The sequence below is a fragment of the Sorghum bicolor genome, chromosome 1, assembly GCF_000003195.3.
Source record: "Sorghum bicolor cultivar BTx623 chromosome 1, Sorghum_bicolor_NCBIv3, whole genome shotgun sequence".
In the NCBI taxonomy this organism is placed as follows: Eukaryota; Viridiplantae; Streptophyta; class Magnoliopsida; order Poales; family Poaceae; genus Sorghum; species Sorghum bicolor.
Genome location: NC_012870.2, coordinates 63027486 through 63051222, shown reverse-complemented (window position 1 = coordinate 63051222; position 23737 = coordinate 63027486). Strand labels below are relative to the sequence as shown.

The following is a 23737-nucleotide window of genomic DNA, read 5'->3' as shown; positions in this document are numbered from 1 at the left end:
GGTTGAGCGGCCGCACCTTTAGTTATAATTATAGGCCGGCCGGGCTTCTTGGCTGGTGCTACCAAGTTTTTCTTGGGGACGTTGGATTTTAGCGGATTCATGCATGTAACATTTTCTCTCTCTTTTTTCATGTATGTATATGTATAATTGTTTGCGGAAAATTAAAGCATTCCATTCTGTTGAAAATGGAATGCTGGGCGCCAAATCGGTAGACACCAACCAACCATGCACGTTACATCATCAGATAAGAACCAACTCGCCCTGATGCGGAGAGCCTTTCGCTCGAGATGCCTTTTAGAAGATGCCGGAGCCAAGCCACACTCGTCGTATAGGTCTAAACAGGAGTAGTAGTAGTAGTATATATGCATTATGTTAATGCACCATATCAAGCAATTGATTTTAAATTTTGGTCGTCCTCGTCCAGTGTTTTTTTTTTCGAAACTCGGCCAGGCTATATATATGATATGCACATACACGTAACACCTGGAAGAGAGCTATATATATGTTGTGGACACTGCACACATACACACAGCTCTAACGTGCGACTGTATTGTGTACTCCTCTAAGCAAAAAATGGGGTCGCCGCGTGCTGACGATGGCCGACGAGAGGCGAAGGCGACCAGGTGGTGCGCGGTGACCGGCGGCCGGGGATTCATGGCCAGGCACCTGGTGGCCGCGTTGCTCCGCTCCGGTGAGTGGCATGTTCGTGTTACCGACCTCGCGCCCTCCTTGGTGCTCGGCCCCGGCGAGACGGAGGACCTCCTCCGGGGTGCCCTCGGCGACGGCCGAGCCGTCTATGCCTCCGTGGATGTCTGCAACCTAAAGCAGCTTACTGCAGGTGATGCTAAAGAAAGATCCATTTCCTTTTTTGTGTTTTGTTTTCTGAACGAACCAAAGATATATAGTATATATGCTCTTACCCGTGATAATAACAGATTAAATGTCATTTAATTTGTTCTGCGCGCGCGCTGCGTCACCTTATTACCAACAACAAAACTAAAAAAAAGAGAAAGACACTAGTTAAACATAGACTAGCTAGTAGCTCGTCCATCAACTTGCTACCAATGCAATGTTCATCTTTCCGCCGGTGTCGCCCCTCCATTTTTCTTGTTTTGTTTCACCACCGCTCCGAAAGTCAGTTCTTCCTTCTTCGACACTTTGGGCCACTGCTGCCAACTTGGTGTGTTCATCTTTAATTTCAGCCTGTGCATGCCACCAGTAGCGGACCCAGCATACGATGGGGGCTGCTCCAGGTTAAAATGGTAGCTGCAGCACCTTCCTCTCTCCTCTTGTACGTCTCCTCTCCTTCCCTCCTCTTGCCCTCCAGAGCTCCCCCTCAGCCGGCTATGTGGCGGCTGCATCCCGCGCGCTCGGGCAGTGTCCCCTCAGCCGATGCAGGCTGGCCAGCTCGCGCCCATGGCGGCCGGTGGGGGCTGCCTAGCTCGTGCTCACGGTGGTCAGCGGACAGATCCCATTTGTGGAGCTGCCCCTGTTAGATCCCAAGGCATGACTATTGGTGCTTCTCTCCACCCCAATACTACAACACCGTACCGGCTGCTCCAAAGTCATCATGGCAACAACGGGTCATCTCCCTCTCGTAAGCCTATCACTAGATGTTTTTTTTTTTTTGACATGGAAGATCTCTCCATTACTTATTGACAGACGCCAAATCATTGGCGACCAAAATACGAGTACATCTTGGAATGCTATCCTGAACCGGAGTAGCACCCGAAATCAAAAAAACCCCTTGGGCAGCTAGGCTATGAGCAGCCGAATTACAAGAGCGAGGGTTATGAACAACTACATATGAGGTAAAGTTGTTGATTAGCATATCCTTTAACTCCCAGATGAGGCCTCCCGCAGAGCAAAGATCAAAATCAGAGGAGTTTACTGCATGCACAACCATGACTGCATCCGTTTCCAAAATCACCTTTTGGATTCCCAAATCAGCTGCCCGATTCAAAGCTTGCAAGCAGGCAATGATCTCCGTATGAAAAGCTTCTCCAACGTTATCAAGCTTCCCATAACCCGAGGCGATGACACCTCCATCCCAGGTACGTATCAAAAAGCCCCATCCGCCTAATCGATTGTTTAGATTAAAAGCCCCATCACAGTGACAGTGTCTTCCGGCGGCGGCATCCAAGACCTCCTGGGTTGAGACCGATCTTCCAGTACTTTTGCTTGCTTCAAGGATGACCATTCAGTTGCATATGTATGGACCAGTTGCGCCAGACAGACTCCATCACGCCGCTTCTCACCTTCCCTTACTCCACAGCGTTCAGACCACCATAGATATAGTAGGGTAATGACTTGCTTCTGTGTCGCAGGATTCAGGTCCAACACCAATTCTATCACTTCCCTTGCTGACATAGCATTTGCCAAATTTTGACGTATTGGCTCAATCTGCAGCTCCGCCCAAATAGCACGTACATATTTGCACTTAAAGAATAGATGCGCTCCATCTTCGTCAAAGCGACCACACATGACGCAGCTTGTTTCCATCTTCATCCCACGGCGTTTCAGGTTTACACGAAGAGCCAAGCTATTATGCCCCATACGCCACAAGAAATGCACTATCTTTTTTGGACAGCTAAGATTCCAAAGGCGTTTCCAGAAAGAGTCAGTAGTGCAGATGACTGTCCCTGAGGTGGATCCACCTCCCCTTGGCTCATTTCTTCTTTTTTCCATAAAAACTTTATATGCTGACCTCACAGAGAATTGTCCATTCTTATTGTAATGCCAAGCCACAATATCATTCATCCCTTCATGCACCGGGATACACAAAATTTCTTTTGCATCTTCCTCCCAGAAGGTTTCTCTGATAAGCACTTCGTCCCACGACCCAGTGACAGGATCAATGAGCTCCTGTACACGTGAAAGCAGAATTTGGCCTTTTGGTGTAAAAGGCCGACGGTTGTGATCCCTTGGGAGCCACTCATCTTCCCAAATTCGAATACTAGCTCCATCTCCTACCCTCCAAATAATACCGTTTTTCAGTAAGCTTAGTCCTGATAATATACTTCGCCAGGTGTATGACATGTTTCTCTTTGGTCCAGCTCGCAGAATATCCCCACCTGGAAAATACTTTGCACCGAGTACCCTTGCACATAATGACTCAGGATGCGTTAACAGTCTCCAAGCCTGCTTTGCAAGCATGGCCATATTGAATCCATGAATATCTCTAAAACCAAGGCCTCCATCCTCCTTTGCTGTTGTCAATTTATCCCAACTAAGCCAATGCATCTTATGTTCATTATCTTGCTGGCTCCACCAGAATCTTGCAATCATGGAGCTTATCTTATCACAAAGTCCTTTGGTGAGATCAAAACATCCCATAGCATATGTTGGAATAGCTTGTGCTATCGCTTTTATTAGTATTTCTTTTCCTGCCTTGGAAAGCATCTTCTCCTTCCATCCCAATATTCTTTTCCAAATTCGATCCTTCAAGTAACTAAAAGTGCCAGTCCTGGACATCCCAACATGGACCGGTAGTCCCAAATACCTATCACTGAAAGCCTCTGTCGCAATCTGTAGGGTGTCCCTCACTGCCAAGCGATCAGCTTCTGGGGTGTTGCCGCTGAAAAGGATAGCTGACTTATCTTTATTAATAGTTTGGCCAGACACTTGCTCATACACAGATAATATCCTCTGAATTTGCACAGCATTATCCCGAGTTGCCCGCACAAGCAAAAGGGAGTCATCAGCAAATAAAAGATGGGATATACTTGGAGCATTGGGACATATCTGCACTCCCTTAATCTGCCCAGCATCTTCAGCTGCACTCAGTAATGAACTAAATCCTTCCGCACATAAAAGAAATAGGTATGGGGAGAGTGGATCCCCCTGCCTTAAACCCCGTTCCGGTATAAAACTTTTACCAATGTTACCATTTACCTTCACCCGGTAGGACACTGAAGTCACACAATTCATAATCAGAGAAATCCATTCATGACAAAAACCCATTTTAACCATCATTGCTTGTAAGAACGGCCACTCCACACGATCATATGCTTTACTCATATCAAGTTTAATGGCTGCCCAACCTTCTGAGCCTTTCTTCTTGTTCTTTAAATAATGTGTGAGCTCATAGGCAATCAGGATGTTGTCACTAATAAGACGGCCAGGAACAAAAGCGCTTTGGTTCTCTGATATTATCACTGGCAAAATCTTTTTCAAACGATTTGCTAGCACCTTGGAAATAATCTTATATAAGACATTGCAAAGACTTATAGGCCTAAGATCAGTCACCTTGTCTGGGCGTGGCACTTTGGGGATTAGGGATATAATTGTCTCATTCCAATGCTGCGGCATTACTCCCCCTCGAAGAAAATTCAAGACCTCATCAGTAATCTTTCCTCCCACTATGTTCCAGAAATGTTTGTAGAAGACAGCAGCCATGCCATCAGGGCCTGGAGCTTTGAAATCACCAATGTTGTCCAAAGCCCCTTTGATCTCCTCTTCTGTAAAGTCCTCCATGAGATTCTCATTCATATGCTGTGTCACCCTTGGTTGGACAGCACGTAAAATTTCTTGGCCATCAGTATTAATGTTTGACGTAAACAGCTGCATGAAATAGTTAGTAATAAAATCCTGCTTCTCTACTTCATTCTCCACCCAACCCCCAACACCATTATTGAGAGGCCCTATACTATTTCTCCGCTTCCTCTCCGAACACACTGCATGAAAGAAACTAGTGTTCCTATCTCCCTTCTCTAACCACCGAGCATGCGACCTTTGTTTCCAGTAGATATCAATTTGTTCTTCCACCTTATCCAACTGAAATCTGAGCAGTGCTTCCTTCGACACCCCTTCCGCCGAGACAGGCTGACGTCGACAACCCTCTAACTCCTTTTTTAATTTCTTCCTCTTCTTCTCCCAACCCCCTAGGACATTTGTGTTCCAGCAGGAAAGATTGTTTGCCACCCTACCAACTAGCTGGGCCACCGAAGTGAGGCCCTCAACCACACCTTGCTCCCACCCTTCCTTCACCACTTCAGCACACCTCTCCTCCTCAAACCAACCAGCTTCAAAAAAGAAAGGCTTACTGCCTTGAATTGGACAAGGAAATTTTCTTTCAGTCAGGATAATGACTGGACGATGATCTGAATGTCGCGGATCACCATTCCGAACCTGGACCAAAGGAAATTTGGCTCTCCAGTCCATGTTTGCCAATGCTCGGTCGAGGCGTTCCCGTACATAGCCATCCACTTTATGATGATTGTTTCTCCAAGTAAACACGTCTCCTTCAAAACCCAAATCTTGAAGATCACAATCCACAATGGCCTCCCTGAATCGATCCATCTGTGATTGTGGCTTTAGACTGCCCCCCTCCTTTTCATGTTGAAACAATATTTCATTAAAATCCCCTGCACACAACCATGGCAAATTCTCCTGTGCATGTAAATCCCTCAACAAAGTCCAAGTCTTATGCCTATCTTCGGTTTGTGGAAAACCATAGACACCAGTAAAACGCCATTTAAAACCATCATCTTGAAAAATATCAACATCAATGTGATTATTGGAATAATTCCTCAGAACCACATTTACCCCCCTCCGCCAAAACACAGCAATACCCCCGCCTTTTCCACCACACTTACACACCACCATGTTGCTTAAACCCAACGACCACCTGAAACGCTCCATTCTCCGCTTGTCTAACTTCGTCTCTGACAAGAAAAGAATATCTGCTCCCTCCGTCTTCTGGAGCTCCAGAAGACTACGAACTGCCGGGCGGTTGCCCAGACCCCGACAGTTCCAAGCGATTAGCTTCATTGGGTCCCGCAGGACCGGTCCGCCGGCCCCACAATAGTGTTTTGATGCGTCTCAGACACCTCTGTCCCCTTCACTTTCTTCACACCAGACTCCTTTGGCTCCTCATCCAGATCCATCTTCCTCTTTTTCTCCAAAACCTCCCCCTTCCTGCCCTCTCCCTTTACTGGCCTGCTTTTGTCCAGCCGTTTAAATTTACCATTTCTCCCACCTTTCTTCTCATACTCCCCAGCACCTTTCTCACCATCTACTACAGCTACCAACTCAGTATCTTTCTGCTGCAACAACAAAGTGTTCTTAGCCAAAGATTTTATACCGGGAGGCTCCAGTTGTGACTTGGTTGGACTTGCAGACTCTTCTCCCTTATCTAAAATTTTATTATCCATACTCTTCTTCCAAGTCCGACCATCACTACCTGACCCTGAAGAGCCCCATCTATCGCCTCGAGCCCCAACTAGACCCCTACTACCTGAGCTACCACTGAGCCAAGGACCCTGATGTTTGGCACCAGAGGACCATCTTTCCTCCTGTCCTTCCCCTCTCTTCTTCTCAGGTATAAAGCGCAAGCTCCTTGAGAACTGTGGAGTCTCCCCTTTTTCCAGTCTGATAGAGCACAGTCTATCAATATGGCCAATGCGACCACAGATATAACAGAAATCAGGGAGGAACTCATAAGCAAAAGAGCACCACTTCTCCTTCTCTACACTTCCCACTTTCACCGGTCCATCTCTCATTCTTTTTGATCAATCATGTCTTTATCTAGCTCGTTCCCACCCGTACACACCAACATACATGTCAGCCATAGTTTCTTACAACTCTCTTGCCACAAGATCCAATGATGTTGCCCAACAGGCTTCTTGTGTAAAGATAAAATGACCCTAGAGATCGAGTAAATTAGGCTAAAAATTAAAATATAAACTTTAACCTAATATATGTACTACTTCAATCCAATTGCATGGGTAACCCCCAAAAAACAAAAAGACACTAATACGATGAGTTATTAAATCCTTCACGATAAGCAATGTCCTTACAAAGCAATACACTAACAAAAGTCCTTAGTTGCAAAATGTAAAGCATACCAATTACTAACCACACTATATATCACAAGGACAATCCAAGGTTGTCATTCAACTACTTCAGACACCCAAGAACATAAAGAAAACAAATGCAAGAAGTAAAGGAACACAAAACAACTGGATTGTTTTCGTGTAGTTTCAAGGTGTTGGGACACCCTTTAATCCATGTTGTTGCACCCACTGAGGGTTACAAATCTTGAGCGACCGAAGTTCAAGATCTACCAAGAGTATCATCTTCCCTCTCGAGTGGCAAAACTATCAAGCCAGTCAACACTACTGAGTTATCTAATCCGTTGTATCGACCACCACTTCTCAATGGTCACATGGCCTCATCACTTGTCTGCTGCTCACTAAGAGATAGCACTAGACCATCCAGTCATTTAGTTGATGTCTGATGCTGCCAAAGGGCGTCATTTTCTGTTAAAGGAGTAAAATAAAATTGCTCCTTTAGTGAAGCCCCTAAAAATATGCTCTCACAAAACTTTGGGGTAGGAAATAGAAAAAATAGTGGCTTCACCTCGCCCATGTGGAACCTAAGAGGAGAGATACCTGCTTTGCCCCTCACGTACGGGCATGCACGGCTGCCAGGGCTCATAGCGCACGACTCGCAGGCACATAGCCGCCGGGGCATGCGGCTGCCTAGGCTCACAGCACGAGCACGTGCAGCCACCCAGAGAGATAGCGTGACGGATGCTCACGGTGGGGGCGCGTGCGTCCATCAGGGCTCGCTGCATGGGCACGTGACGAGAGGCTCGTGGGACGGCGCACGACCACAGGGGAGGGGAAGGTTGTGGGGAGGCCGTGGTGCAGGGTGCCGGAAGACCATGGTGCTGCTGGGCACGAGGGCTGGGTTGGCTCGTGGCACCAAAGGAAGGGTGCGCGTGCCGGCTGCCGTGAGGGCTGTGAAGAAGGGAGCATGGCAGCCAGGGGAGGACCGTGGTGGAGGGCACGTTGGCGAAAGGAGAGATAGCATATATAGTGGATTGGGGAAGAAAGAAGATTGTTTAGGATGGAGAAAAACAATAATAGAAAGAGAAGGGTAATATGGTCCTCTCATTTTTTTTCTCCTGATCATGTGAAGCCGTTTTGCCAGACAAGGTACCATAATGGCTTCTGCAACCTAGAGCAGCTTACCAAAGGTGATAATTGAAATACTTGATGCTAGTACTGATTAATAATTAATAAGGATCTACGGAGTACTATATATATTCGGGGTGACTTGGAACTATAGTTAATAGCCATGCCCGACCGACTGACAAACAACCATTGCTATATTAATTCTCTGCTTCATATATGCAATATAATATGATCAAGCGGTGTAAATAATAAGACAATGTATAATTAATCTCAATATATAATTGGTTTCTTGTATTCAGCCTTTGAAGGGGTAGATGTTGTTTTCCACACTGCTGCTGCGGATCCTAGCAAAAATGACTTGCAACTTCACTATAAGGTTAACGTGGAGGGTGAGTATTTACACAAGAATAATCCTGCCAAGGACAGTAGGAGAAAGTATATTGTCATTCACAGAAATAGCATAAAGGAGAACTAATTAAATGTACTAATTATCTATTTACTTATTCGCAAAAATAATCTATTATTGATATGCTATACCAACACAGGAACGAAGAATGTAATTGATGCTTGCAAGATATGCAAGGTGAAAAGGCTCATACACACCAGTTCTAGTGGTGTTGTGTTTGACGGCGTTCATGGACTTTTTGATGTAAATGAGTCATTGCCATACCCAGATAAGGTTACTACATAAGCATTATATGCATATTATGATATCTTAGATATTAATAATCAGTCACGCACTTAATGTTTTATACTACCTAGGCTGCATCTTTTCTCTTCTGCTATAGCTATGATTCACAAGACGAGAAAGTTACCAATGTTTGATGGAGCGGATTAATTTGGCATCTCGCTTGCACTATTTTGCTTAGATATTTTCTGGTCACAAATAAAATAAAGTACAGTGTAAATTCATGTATAGATTTTTGACCATACACTTTTTTATTGGCAGTTTCCTGATGCATATGCACAAACAAAGGCAGAAGCAGAGAAGTTAGTCATCAAGACCAATTGCATTAATGACCTTCTAACATGTTGCTTACGTCCTGGTGCAATATTTGGCCCAGGTGACAAAGTAATACCATTTTTGGATCATCATGGATGGACACATGTAAGGGACTCTATGCTATGGTTAATATTAATTATAGAACTGTCAAATATAAATAAATTATAGAACCATTTTTTATTATAAACAAATTATAGCTATATTTATCATTGGCACTACTAAGTGATGCCTCCACAACCTTGCATGAGTTATATAAAATCAATAAGAAAATGGAGATAGGAGAGGACAGAGGACACTCATTTTTTTGAGAGGAACGTGCATGCATGATGAGCAAGCAAGCCCTAGATCCTCTTTCTTCTTCTCCCCTGTGCTGCTTATTTTCTCATTTGCCTTAATAGAGAGAGGTGGCGGCTGTGCTGGGCAAGCCTCAGTCATGGGAGAGTGGAACAAGGAAAAGAGAACAGAAAAAACATAAGAAAAAATGATTTAGTCATGGCTCAATAATGTGGCTATGTACTGTAGCGGATCTTTTTCTTTCTTAAACCTTGTGACAAGTGTAATTTTGTGATCCAAACGTGAAATTATATAATGTGTATGAGTAGTCAAATGTAGTACATTCGATGCAAGCTGTATGTATCCATAACATCCAATTACCCATCTAAGAAACAATCAGAAAGTCAACTTTTGGCCTTCTTTTAATGTGTCCTATTAATCATAGAAAAATATTTAATCCATATTAAAACCATATTTATTCCCTATGTATTCTTGAGTTTTACAACTAATCAGCTAAAGGATTATTGCTATACATAAACTCTTTGCGGGACCAAGAGAGTACAAAATATAACAACAATTTTCATGCAAAAATGGCTCAAATCGTTACAAAATAAACTCTTCGGAGTTTAGTTCATATCTTATTTCTCTTGACAAAACAAAGACTAAATTTCCATGAGCTATACTTTTGAAACAATGTCAGTAATAGTACTACCTATAATAATACCAAATCAAGCAAAATAATACAAAACTATCACAAATATCAATGGCATCATTAACAATGTTTAACTACTCTAGAGCCAATAAAGGAACCAATAGAAATGTTTAGGACTAATCAATATTTCTATAAACAATCTAACTAGCATAATATGCTACAGGTTACCATTGGTGATGGGAAGAATTGTGATGATTTTGTGTATGTTGAAAATGTTGTACATGGTCATCTTTGTGCTGATAAGACTCTTGCTACTATGGAGGGTGCAAAAACCAGTGGTGGAAAAGTATGTTCTTACTATTGAATTGGAAACACATATTTCATCTATAAGTAATTACCTCATGACATATATTTGAATTTTCTAGGCATACTTTATAACTAATATGGAGCCAATGAATATGTGGGACTTCACATATCTTGTTCAACAAGAACTTGGATACAAAAGGTGTTCATTCTATGGATATATGCTTATACCTCAATAGAGCACTTTCTTTCACAGTATAGTTTACAATGTAGCTATTCAATGTGCACCTAAATTAATTTCATCTATTTTTGTTTTGTCTCATTTTATAGTACATTTCTTATGTATTGCAATGGATGCCCAAGTTGTAATCCTCTTGGAAAATTGTAGTTTAATTGTATTAATTTTGATAGCGCACTAGACATAGAACATTACTATAATGGTACTATTTAACACCTATGAAAAATTTAAGCTACACATAACCAAATAACTTATTGAAGGCCTTGATTTACAATATTGGCATTTAAAAAGTTAACGCATTTCATATTTGAATGATTGTTGTTATTAACTGATATTGTTTACTTCCCTACAAAAAAATATGGAGATACATACCTATATATTACAAAGAAAATTCTTCCCTATGATAATATATACTTAAGTCTCTAAAATATTATCCATGATTCTAGTTTCTGTATTTATGGTGCAATACTTTTGTTCAATTATACATCTCTATAATATTTACTTTCATCAATTCTTCATTAGAACTATTGATTTTTTGTGTAGTGTACTTTATAAATTTAATGTAGAAAAGGGGTTCAATTTGGAACTATTTTATTCATTTATAATTTTCACCATGTAATTGATTTATTATTATTATTATTATTATTATTATTATTATTATTATTATTATTATTATTATTATTATTATTATTATTATTATTATTATTATTATTATTATTATTATTATTATTATTATTATTATTATTATTATTATTATTATTATTATTATTATAGCTTGTCTAGGTTGCGATACATACTTTATTTGTTTCATTTGATTATATATTTTTCATACTTAGTAGAGATGATACAAAATAATTCTCATTGCTAATATTTATGTTGAATGTTTTTTTAGAATACCCAAGATAAGGATACCTACAGTTTTTATCAAGCCAGCAAGCTATTTAATAGAGTGGGCATATATGTTTGTTTTCTCTAATTTTGGAATTCGCCAGCCTCAAATGCTAACACCGGCGAGGATTAAATACATAACACTCAATAGAACATCTAGTTGTAACAAAGCTATCGAAGAACTTGGCTACAAACCTATTGTGACACTAAAGGTTCTAAACTTAAACTCTTTTTCTATTATCTTCATATTTTTCTCTATTCATGTAACTCATTTTTATTTGAAATGTGCATACACTTTTATTTTTTGACTTATGGTCTAGGATGGTTTAAAGAAAGCAGTGAAAGTGTATATTGAAATGAGGAATAAAGATTTTTCTAAGAGAGAGTAAAGGTATGAATTTTTTACATCAATTGCCCATGTACTCTCATTATTTGTCATACATGATGTATCAAGTACATCCTACTAGATCTACAATCTATAATATATATGTTGTCAATATTTTTCTAACAATGTCATATGACAACATGACTATACGAAGCACAAATTAATGAATACAAATGTGTGCTTATGAGATCAGAGAGCTAAGTACAAAATTACAATAAATTAGGTTGTTTTGATTCTACATAGAAAATATTACACTATTACTAGAAAATTTGTATGATGAATAATAATTTTCAACTCCTTATTGTAGTATTGACCAAGATATCTATGGTTCAAGTTTGATATGCATGATCTTAAAAGAGTGTTGCCCTAAAATATTATAAAAATTACCAAGAACTAAGAATTTTTAGAATAAAACTATGTATTCAGACAAAATAAATCAGGGCTAACGGCTGAGCAACACATCATGTATGTAGGATGCATAACCGTATACATATCTTATCATAACTTTGTGTGCAATATTATAATGTTACAGTTATGATTGTATTGATTCTCACTCTATCTGAGTTACGATGTCGTGGATTTGTTGACATGTCATTTTTCTTACAGTTGTGATGTAAGCCAATTCTACACAAAATGTCATAAGCTAAAGCCAGAAGTGATGATGTCTCCATTAATAAAAATCTTGGGTCCATATTCTTCATCATATTAAGGAAAGCTATGTAATGGACTGTAAATTAGTTCTGTGTAAGGATCAACTACAATGCTCTAATGGTTAGACATGTGTTTATGTAATCTGCAATGTAGATGATATTGTATTTTCTTTTATGTTCCTCTCATCATGTGAAATGTGAAGTTAACGTCATCATAACTACTAATAATGCTTTGATTTGATAATAAGTAACTAAAAGTTGTTGTATTGCAAGTTCCTAAGAATATGTCAAACCACTTGAATTTGAAAGTTTTAATACAAATATTATCTTACATTATTCCTATTTTAAATAGTCTTCACCCATTAATATTTATTTTATTATCATTTATTTGCGCTCTACACATAGAGTTGTACCCTTTGTTCTATTATTTAATTTACTACTATCGGCGCTGCCAACGTCGTAGGAGTGGGACACACTGTGATGGCCCCTGTAGGATTTTTTTAACGGTTGAGTGACACGAAACACCCCGTATGGCAAACCAGCTCGCGTACAACATCCAACATTGTACTCAATCAACTGTGCTATCGTTACAAGAAACTACACGAGTTACATTATTGTAATTTAACTTTTCCTTCTCGATTAGCACTTCGCTAACTCGCTCGTGCACCTATCTGAGATAACTTGTAGACTACCTTGGGTCCGCTTGATCCAAGGACTACAATGCAGCGATGATCAGAGGACTATCTCAGATCCACCGGTTGCAGCACCTGCAAACAACTTAGTGGCAGCACCGTGAGTACATTTCATACTCGCAGGACTTAATTCCAACATATCATATTTGGTGGATGCACAAGGGAATTAGTAGGTATGTGTACAAGTGTGGAGAAGCAATGAAATACATTAGTATGATATGTCATGCTCTAAGTATAGTAAAAACATATTAATACCAATAACATCATAGTATCCATATCAGCTACCATGGGTATAGAAAGAAAGAACAACCAGATATATCCGTCTCGAATGATTCTAGGCTTTCGAAACTCTGCAGAGGCATACAATTCCACATGGAAGGATGGGACAAACCTCCATACTAAATTAAGTTGTGTATATCTAAGTGCATAGCAAAGCCAAAAGCTATATATATAGAAAAAACGTCTTATAATTTGTAAAGTAGAGAATAGTTTTTACTATACATATAGACATAATATATATCTAAATACATATTCTCTCTATTCTAAATTATAAGTTGCTTTAACTTTTTTTAAAAAAAATTGCTATATATGTAAATATTACGTATATCTAGATAAAAAACAAATTCAATGTAAAAAAATCAAAGTATACATATAAAAGTTAGAGTGGTTTAAATTTCAAAAGGATGGAGTAGGGCCGTGTTTATTTCGTGATAAATTTTGCAAAAATTTTCAGATTTCCCATCACATCGAATCTTGTGACACATGCATGAAGCATTAAAGGAAAAAGTCTACATAACCTCCCAAACTAGGGTGGAATACTTCATCCTTCAAACTATAAAACCGGATATTCTATCCCTTTAAAACTGATCAAATAACCCGCTAGAGTGGTTTTAGAGGGTGGTTTTGTCTTTTCCTTTTTTATTTATTTCCACTGAATCTTTGAAATATCATAATAAATCATAGAAAAATCATAAAATGAAAAATTCAATTTTGTTGGACTTATGATGAGTTGATCTACACAATGAATATAAAATATGGTATACTTTAGTACAAAGTTTTTGTTGTAGCTTTAAATCTATGTTTTTCTATAATTAATAAGAATAATTCATATATATATAGTTCATATGGTTCAATTGTGGTAAAATTTTTATGCTGGCTCATTATTGTATGCTTGAACTATGTTAAAAGTTTCGTACCCATTGGATCACGTATAACTTAGTTATAGATTTATTTAGCTTTATTCTTGTTAAATCTATGCTTTATCTATAACTAAGTTATACATGATCCAATGAATATGAAATTTTTATCATAGTTCAAACATATAATAATGAGGCCACCATAAAAGTTTTACTATAATTGGACCATAGGAACTACATATATGAATTATTTGAATTAATTATAAAAAAATATAGATTTAAAGCTACAACAAAAACTTTGTACTAAAGTATACCATATTATATATTCATTGTGTAGATCTACTCATGAGGAGTCCAACATAATTGATTTTTTATTTTATGGTTTTTTTGTGATTTATTATAATTTTTTAAAGATTTAGCGGAAATAAATGAAAAAGAAAAGACAAAATCACCCTCTAAAACCACTATAGGGGTTTATTTGACAGGTTTTGAAAGTTCAGGGGATAGAATATCCAGTTTTATAGATTGGGGATGAAGTATTCTACCCTAGATAGTTTGTGGGGATTGTGTAGACTTTTTTCAAGCATTAAATATAGATTAAAATATAACTAATTGTATAATTTGACTGTAATTTGTAAGACGAATCTTTTGAACCTAGTTAGTCCATGGTTGGATAATATTTGTTAAATACAAACGAAAATGCTACAATATTCATTTTATAAAAAAAATTTACAACTAGACCTAGAAGATTCCAAAAGGAAGTGGCACCAAAACGTTCAACGGTAGCAGGAGTGGTAGTGCTGCAGCGCTTTAGACGAGGCTTTTATACGTATGTTATTATAAAAATTGGTAATTACATACAAACTATTAAAAAAATTAAGTTCTTGGTAATTTCTGCAAGCCATTAAAAAGGTTAAGCTTCTATAGGTGCCACTGCTCCAAACTTTTTTACCCTCTATACCACTTCCATCAGATTTGACTCTAACGGTGTTACACTGCAGATATAAAAAGTTAAAAATACCCTCATATATAAATATCCAATTATTTTTTTGAGCATCTTAACGATCTTAAATGAAAAAACTCAAAATTAGAAAGTCGTAGATCTCATCGAGATCTACAATATTTATATAAAAATATTTTTATTTGATTTTGTATAATTTTTTGTTCTAAGACATATTAACATATCAAATCATATATTTTTTGTATGGAATTTAATGAAAATAATCTTTATACAAAACTTACGGATATTGTCGAGATCAACAATTTTGTAGTTCTGAGTTTTTTTATTTAAGGTTACTAAGATGCTCAAAAAAATTAACTACATATTCAGTATTAGGGCATTTTTGACTTTTTTTACATTAGCGGTTTGATACAGTTAAAACCAAATCTAACAGAAATAGTATGAAGGGCAAAAGAATTTAAAACAGTGACATCTATAAAAGCTTAACTTTTTTTAGTGAGTCGTAAAACTTTTATCTCTACAACTAAAAATTATGAAGAGGACCCATCTACCACATCTATGGTGAAGCCACAACTCCCTTTTTTACTATACCATGATAGGCTATCCCATCAACTCAGATCTCACTCACCTATGCATACAAAATTGTTTTAGCGAATTAAAAAAATCATAACTCTTAAACCGAATATATAAATTAAATTTTGATTGCACCATTAAATTTCTTATAACAAATCCTTTAAAAACAAGATCACACATGAATATATTTAGATAAAATTTTATTAATAAATATTTATCTCTACAACTAAAAATTATGAAGAGGACCCGTCCACAACTCTCATTCCTTTGGTGGTCTTTTTTACTACACTATCCCATCAACTTAGGCCCCACTCACCTTTGCATGCAAAATTGTTTTAGCGAATTAAAAAAGTCATAACTCATAAACCAAAAATATAAATTAAATTCTGATTGCACCATTAAATTTATTATAACAAATCCTTCAAAACAAGATCACACATGGTTATATTTAGATAAAATTTTATTAATAAATATTTATCTTATAAAGATAAAATATTTTCTTTTATTAAGTAGAGACAATATTCTAGATTCAACAAACAATGTTCTGTCTTTGTAACAAAATTATCGATTTAGAAGAATAGTATTTTGGTTTTAGGTTTATGAAACTGATATTACAATATACATAAAAATATATAAATACATGACATAGATAAAAATAATAATAAAATCTAGAGTAAAAAGCATAAGAAAAAAAATAAAAACACAAAATAGAGAAAAATTTCAAATAATGTCAAAGGGTTACTTTTCAAATATCGTAAATATATTTATAGAACATTAACATCACTAAATATATCATAGAACGTCATTAAATACATTATAGAACATCACATCCATTATAGATTACATGTATACTAAGTGAACACCATAAAAAACATCATAAAACATCACATGTATACTACGTAAACATGACATAACACAACATAGAACATTAAATATATACTACATAACATCGCATATATATAGAAAATAAAAATAAAAAATAAAATTACTAAGAAGAAAAATATAAAAACAAACATGATTAACAAATGATAAAAAGTGCATAGAGCAAATTAAATAAATGAATAATTTAAATAAGGATAAAAATAAGATTAAAAGAAATTAAAATATAAAATAAGAATGAAGAAACATACAAAACCTGAAAAGAAAAAAAACAAACTGAAGCAAGGAAGAACAATAAAACTAAAACCAAAAGAAAAAGAAAATAAAAGGTAAAATTAAAAAAATAAAATAAAGAAAGGACAGGAAATAAAATAAAATCAAAAAAATGAAAACTGAAAAGAAATGAAAAAAATATAGAAAAAAAAATAAAATAACAATAAAAAAACATAGAATATAACCCGTAACAAGCATTAACAAAAATCTCGCAATGCTCGGTTGGCTCCTTCCCAATGGCCAATGGGGGAGAAATAAAATATGAACCAATCACTGACAAACCGGACCCACTGGAGTGAGGCTCGGACGCCGAAAAAGCCACAGATCGGATCGCGGGCAGAGGCCTCCCCAGACAGGCCACCACCCCACCCCCGGACTCCGGCACGCCGCGCACCGGTGTGTCTGCCTCGTTGTATCCGCCTCGAATTCGAGCGACGGCGACGGCGACGGCGGGAAGGGAGATGGAGGCCGCTGGAGGCGATGGGAGGTGGTGCGTGGTCACTGGCGGCCGCGGGTTCGCCGCGAGGCACCTGGTGACGATGCTGCTCCGCTCCGGCGAGTGGCGGGTGCGCGTGGCCGACCTGCCCCCCGCCATCACGCTCGACCGCGAAGAAGAAGAGGGTTTCCTGGGTGCTGCTCTCCGCGAAGGCCAGGCTGTCTACGCCTCCGCCGACCTCCGCGACAAGGCCCAGGTCGCCAGAGGTGTGTGGTCTCCCATTTTTTTTTACCCCTTCTTAGATTGTTAGCCAGGGTAGGATCTGAAGGCGATGCGGCAGGGGTACCCTTTCGTTTCGTGTGGGTGTGGGATCCAAAGATCCCTTCTATTGGCTCTTGGGGGCTGCTTAAGGAATCAGATGAACTAGTGACGCTGGACATTGGGGACACATAATTTGGTTCGCAATATTGCTAGGATCTGCTGTGTATAATCTTCACTTAGTTCCATATGATTTGGCTACTTTTAAGTGAACGCCTAGGTACATACTTGCGTTAGATACTATAGTGATCATCCCATTTTTTGGAACTTCCTACTAGCTTCACATTGTATACATTGCTGGGTATGAGTTCTGTGTAGCTTGTATAGTGGCCTAGCATTTTTATTCGTCCCAGATAATGCTCCCATGTTGATCTTGATCCTGTTGAAACTATTGAATTAATCCACAAAGGGTTCACTGCTGAAACCAATGAGATAATCCAGAAGGTTCACCTGTGTGATGTGGAGGTAAGTGGTGGTACAAAACCAAGATTCAGTTTCTGATATTTCAGCTAAGGATTTGAAGTTTCTTAATCATTGGCATTAATCCTCCTTAGCCTATTAGGATATAATTCGATGTCATATACTGATATGAAAAACATATCAAATTGTTTCTCTGTCATACAATTGTCTAATTGAACATATCTACTGCTAATAAGGGGAACTTTTGAACCGGCTCAGTATGATGTTGAACCATACCAGTAAGTTAAATGTTATAAATGTATAATTACTTTCAATGATATATGGCCTCCTGAACTTTTGAAACTTGACATAAGTACATATGTGATGGAGTTAACCTCTTTTTGTTCAATTGTTTTACTTTCAGAGCTCTCCATCTTAGTTGCAATTGTCTTCGCAGTTCTCAAGAATGTCAATCTTTTGCAACATTGTGAAATCACTCAACTTTATCCCGATGCTAGTCTATAAGTCTAAACTATATGAGTTGGTTCTAATATGAAATAGATATTATTTGCAGTACTCAATTGATCAATTGATGCATGCAGTCTTTGTGCTTATTCCATTGCATGTGTTTTTTATCTGCAGCTTTTGAAGGGGCAGAAGTAGTTTTCCATATGGCTGCTCCAGATTCATCCATCAACAACTTCCACCTTCATTATGCAGTCAATGTTGAGGGTTGGTACTGCTAACTTGTGTGTAGCCAGCTCTGGTTCCTACTTCATAATTACTGCCAACACTTAGTTTTGTTTATGAGATGACACCAGATTGACCATGATTCTTATTGCCATTATATATCACTATATCACTAAAAATTAACAAGTAAACCTTGTTTATTGCAATGATTTGTATCATTGTATGTGACATTGCACAGGAACAAAGAATGTTATTGATGCTTGTATCCGTTGCAAGGTGAAGAGACTCATCTACACTAGTTCACCTAGTGTCGTGTTTGATGGAGTTCATGGAATTTTTAATGCAGATGAATCAATGCCTTACCCAGATAAGGTCTGTTTCGTATGCATTCCATTCTTTTGATTTGTCAATGGCTTGTGATTGTTTCTATCTTTTCTGACATGATGTTTTCTTACTCCAGTTTAATGATTCATATTCAGAAACAAAAGCAGATGCAGAAAGAATTGTGATGAGGGCTAATGGTAGGGAAGGGCTTCTTACGTGCTGTATACGCCCAAGTAGCATTTTTGGCCCTGGTGATAAGCTCATGGTTCCATCTTTGGTTGCTGCTGCAAGGGCAGGGAAATCCAAAGTAAGAATAGCTACATACATGGGCTTAAGTATGCTAGTTTGGTAAATGTTGATGATCACACGTGCATATTGACAACTCTCGTATATAGATTGAGAGTACCATTTGTTTTAATTAGTTGCTGAAATCATATTTGAGAAAAAAAAATATTGGTGAGCTACATTTTTAGCCCTTCATATTTTAGAAAAGCTTCATATGACATTATCGGCTTCCTATGCAGTACATTATTGGTGATGGGAACAACTACTATGATTTCACCTATGTGGAAAATGTGGCATATGGTCATGTTTGTGCAGAGAAAACTCTATCATCTGAAGATGGTGCAAAGATAGCCGCTGGAAAAGTATGAATTTCACTTACATATAAATTGCTGGGGAACTTTGGATCTTTTGCTCAGCATCTTACTTTCAAGATTCACTAATCCTATTTGATATTGCTTTTCTAGACTTATTTCATAACAAATATGGAGCCTATAAAATTCTGGGAGTTCATGTCATTGATATTAGAAGGTCTTGGATATGAAAGGTATTCATGTTTCACAATGACCTTATATGTAGAATAATGTATGTATACTTAGACATTTGTTACCTCTTACCAGCCAAATCTATGACAAATAACTTTCCACATAACTAGAAAGCTCATGAAGTATTATTATCTCATGTTCACTGAATTCCTCCTGTAGGTTGGGATTATTCGTAATATTTATTTGAGTTTCATATTAAGCTTAATTGAGTGCTAACTTTTGACTGTGTCGAGATGATTTTCTTTCCTTTCTTCCCCATTTAAAACATGGCATTATTTCCAAACTCTAAGAATTTATTTATTTATTAAGATATGGAGAGATAAATCATTTTTAGCCATTCTCTAAGCTCGTGTATAGATTGCTTGGTCTCATGATTACATATGCTACTGAAGCCAGTTTAGCTGTTTCTGATATCAGATGTTTACCTTCTGCACTTAACTTTACTGTGCTCAACCATATTACACATTAACCTACATGGTACAGCCTATGAAAAAAGTGAGGATGGGGAGTCCGAACCTGTTTCATGTCTATATCAGCAGGGCAGAAACCAGTGTACTAATGTGTTTGAACTTCATTACAGGCCTTCAATAAAAATACCAGTCTCTGTTATGATGCCAGTGGCTCATGTTGTAGAATGGACTTACCAGAAATTTGCTAAGTATGGAATGAAAGTTCCTCAGCTGACCCCTTCAAGGATCAGGCTGCTCTCATGTAACAGGACATTCAGCTGCTCAAGAGCAAAGGACCAGCTTGGTTATGAACCTCTTGTGTCCCTTAAGGTTCTTATCTATATCCTTTAATTTCATTAGTGATCTTTCTTGACATGATGTATCTTGTGTTTGATGGGGTTGGATCAATTATTTTGATACTACATTGTAATATGTAATTGATGGCCTATTTTAATTTAAGGATGGACTGAAGAGAACAGTAGAGTCGTACTCCCATCTACAAGCTCAGAATCAGAGGAGTATATCAAAGGCTTCAATTTTCCTTGGGAATGGAAATCGTATGAATCTATGTTTTTGCCCCTTGTGCCCATATACACCCTGTATATTCATAGTACTTTTGTACTTCCACATTTGAAATGCTTACCAATTTATCTATTAATATGCAGTTGCAAAAACAGTACTTTGGGAAGATGCGAAGCAAACTGTGACAGTGCTTCTACTGTTGGCTGTTATCTACTACCATTTATTTACATGTGGTTATACCTTCATCACAGCGATGGCAAAGCTTTTGTCACTGACTGCTCTGTTCTTATTCATTCATGGCATTCTACCATCAAATCTGTACAGTCCTTTATTACCCCTTTTCATTTGTTGAATTTACCTGCTATCAAATGGTTAACTGCCATTTTGATCTTTTTTTTCCATCATTGCATTTTGTTGAGTGTTCGAATTTACTATATTTGATAATACTTTTGCAGGTTTGGTCACAAGATTGAGAAACTTGAGGCCTCTAATTTTCACATCACACAGGCACAGGCTCATCATATTGCTCATTCCACTACTTCATGTTGGAACTCTTTAGTCAGTTCGCTAAGATCTCTTTGCAGAGGAAATGATTGGCTATTGTTTCTCAAGGCATGTTAAGCCTTGCTTCTGTTTCTTTAGATTAGAATTTTTGTGACATGCTTCCCAGGTCAATTTCCAAATGTCGTGTGAAGCATAGTGATTGTTCGTGTACTTTTTATGTTAAAATATCATTGTCCTTCGTTTTTGCCAGGTTTCACTCTCTCTGCTGGTTGTCAGCATCCTTAGTTCCATGTCTTCTCATGCTGCATTTAAAATAGGTAATGAAAAACTATCACTCTTCCCTTAGACCCTGCAATATAAGCAGCATGAACCCATGACTGATTGTGTGAGAAATTCATGTCAACGACAGGTACTGCTCTGGTTTTCACAGGCTTCAAAGCATATGAAAAATGGGAGGACAGCATCGACAGTATGGTGGGCGACGCGTGCACCATTATTCTGAACATTGGTTCTGCTAAGAAATCATCTAGCCAAAAATAAACGTAGGTGGCGGATCTTGTAGACGGCCAGTTGCTTTGTTTAGTAATATTATCTTCAGCTCCAGCTCTTTCTGGTTTTCGTTGACCTACATTTTTTTTTATGTATTCTTTTGATGATGTTGTAGAATTGCCTAGCTGCCCATATGCAACTTTTTGGACTCTTTTCCTCTAGGTAGTTGATGAACAATATGAAACTGTACATTATTTTTCCCTTTCCCCTCCGAGAGGTTCTTGTTTGACATATGAAAATGCCGAATGCATCTTAAGTACCCCGGATGGATGAGTGCATTCTTGAATAAGTATTTGTTGCAAAAGTCCCCTGGCCAGCAAAAGCTGACATTTCAGACAAGATTTTGGACCTGCAGTTGTCTGAAACGTCAGATTTTCTTGTTTATTAGTGTCATGCCACAAGTACAGTAATGTGGCATGAATTCACGGTTTTTCTAGATGATCATGAAAGTTTGGTAAGCTTGGCTTATACTATCTGAGATCCAATGTACTGAAGATGAGATCCAATGCTATTTAGTACTGAATTTAGATGCTCATGAAGTCTTGCGATTTATAGGTAAACTGTGCAATTAGTTTTTGTTTTCATCTATAATGTTCTATGCATGTGCCGCAAGATTTGATATGACAGAAAATTTTAAAAAGTTTTTTTTTGTTTTGGGGTGAACTAAACAAGGCCTGAGTACTCGGAGGTAGCTTCATGTAACAGTGAGAGGCTAGGTCCATGTTTCTATTCCTCCACTTGGTCGATGCCACCTCCTAGTCATTTTCTTGGATCGTGTTGCCCCAGTCTTATGGCTCGAGCTCCACTCCCCCTGCGCCAGCACTTCAGCGGCGATTAAGACGCTGTAGCAATATGGGTTTAATGCCATATTCTTTTATAGTTCTGATGATTGAGATGACAACAAAATCAATAAGATCAACATATATGTCAAGATGTATTAAACATGTTTATTTAAATCCTATGATGCAAGGGATCAGTGGTGAGAAGTCCATAGAGCAAACCACATAAACTACCATCTTATAGACACTTTGAACACAAAACTAGTCAAATCACACAAGAACAGTAAAAGAACCAGTGAAACAAAGAGATCATGGAATCGTCCAGTAGTCTAGGGAGCTGGCAGTAAATAGAAAACTATGTGCAGAGTATCATCGAATCATTCATCGAGGAGAAAAAGAGCTCACCCAATCATATGGTAATAGTCTAATAGATAAAAGGTTGTACAGGTCTAGGCATGGCCACACAGTATCATTATCATCGGATCATCCACTGGCGGTAAGGAAAGGTCGCTAAACCATCTTGTAAATAATAGAGACATGTAACATGGGAGTTGGAGCCACTGAATGATAGAAATAGCGCACTTATCGGACCATCCAGCGATATATGGGACCCAGTGGCAGTGGCTCAAATGAACAAGCGAGATGTACATTTATCAAGTTTAAGAACTCGGCAAAATATCTATTTGAGAGCATAGACAAGTTCAGAAATCTATAGTGGATTTTACTTAAACTCCTAGACGTGCACGTGCGACACACATAAGGCTGGATAAGAGCTAGTTAGCGGCTCGGCTCGTTTTGACTTATTAGGATAATACCTAACTCGGCTCATTGTCTTAACAAGCCAAAAAGTCATTCTAGCTCGACTCGTTAAAAACTTGAGGTGGTTCGTTAAATTCGCGAGCCAGGTATAAAAAGTATATAAAATACAATATTTATATTTATCTAAAGTTTAAAATAGTAATAATATAATAATAATATATCCAATAGTCTTAAGTCCAACAAAATATTCATATGAGCTAACATATCAACTATTTATAAAGTGTAAGACATGAAGTAATATAAAACTAATATAAAGTTATGATGATTTTTCTCTAATATTGTAGCTCGTTTGG

At 37.9% G+C, this 23737-nt stretch overlaps 2 protein-coding genes across 2 annotated transcripts; both read left to right on the top strand.

Annotated features, from left to right (window-relative positions):
* On the top strand, nucleotides 574-11668 carry LOC8077068 (3beta-hydroxysteroid-dehydrogenase/decarboxylase). Its single transcript, XM_021452651.1, has 8 exons — nucleotides 574-838; nucleotides 8222-8311; nucleotides 8468-8601; nucleotides 8872-9030; nucleotides 10074-10196; nucleotides 10276-10355; nucleotides 11284-11491; nucleotides 11600-11668. Exons 1-8 carry the CDS (start codon nucleotides 574-576, stop codon nucleotides 11666-11668), a joined length of 1128 nt encoding a protein of 375 aa, XP_021308326.1.
* LOC110431804 (3beta-hydroxysteroid-dehydrogenase/decarboxylase-like) lies at nucleotides 17123-22135 on the top strand. The gene is made up of 12 exons (XM_021451421.1): nucleotides 17123-17530; nucleotides 18624-18713; nucleotides 18910-19043; nucleotides 19132-19302; nucleotides 19520-19642; nucleotides 19745-19824; nucleotides 20403-20601; nucleotides 20732-20828; nucleotides 20937-21111; nucleotides 21249-21405; nucleotides 21548-21614; nucleotides 21707-22135. The coding sequence occupies exons 1-12, from the start codon at nucleotides 17290-17292 to the stop codon at nucleotides 21835-21837; spliced, it is 1665 nt and encodes a 554-aa protein (XP_021307096.1). The 5' UTR covers nucleotides 17123-17289; the 3' UTR covers nucleotides 21838-22135.

Coding starts and splice junctions, on each gene's coding strand:
- LOC8077068 (XM_021452651.1), top strand. CDS start 574: ATGGGGTCGCCGCGTGCTGACGATGGCCGACGAGAGGCGAAGGCGACC. Junction 9,031..10,073: donor ATCATCATGGATGGACACAT/GTAAGGGACTCT, acceptor AATATGCTACAG/GTTACCATTGGTGATGGGAA. Junction 10,356..11,283: donor CAAGAACTTGGATACAAAAG/GTGTTCATTCTA, acceptor ATGTTTTTTTAG/AATACCCAAGATAAGGATAC.
- LOC110431804 (XM_021451421.1), top strand. CDS start 17,290: ATGGAGGCCGCTGGAGGCGATGGGAGGTGGTGCGTGGTCACTGGCGGC. Junction 19,303..19,519: donor CAAGGGCAGGGAAATCCAAA/GTAAGAATAGCT, acceptor CTTCCTATGCAG/TACATTATTGGTGATGGGAA. Junction 21,112..21,248: donor GGCATTCTACCATCAAATCT/GTACAGTCCTTT, acceptor ATACTTTTGCAG/GTTTGGTCACAAGATTGAGA.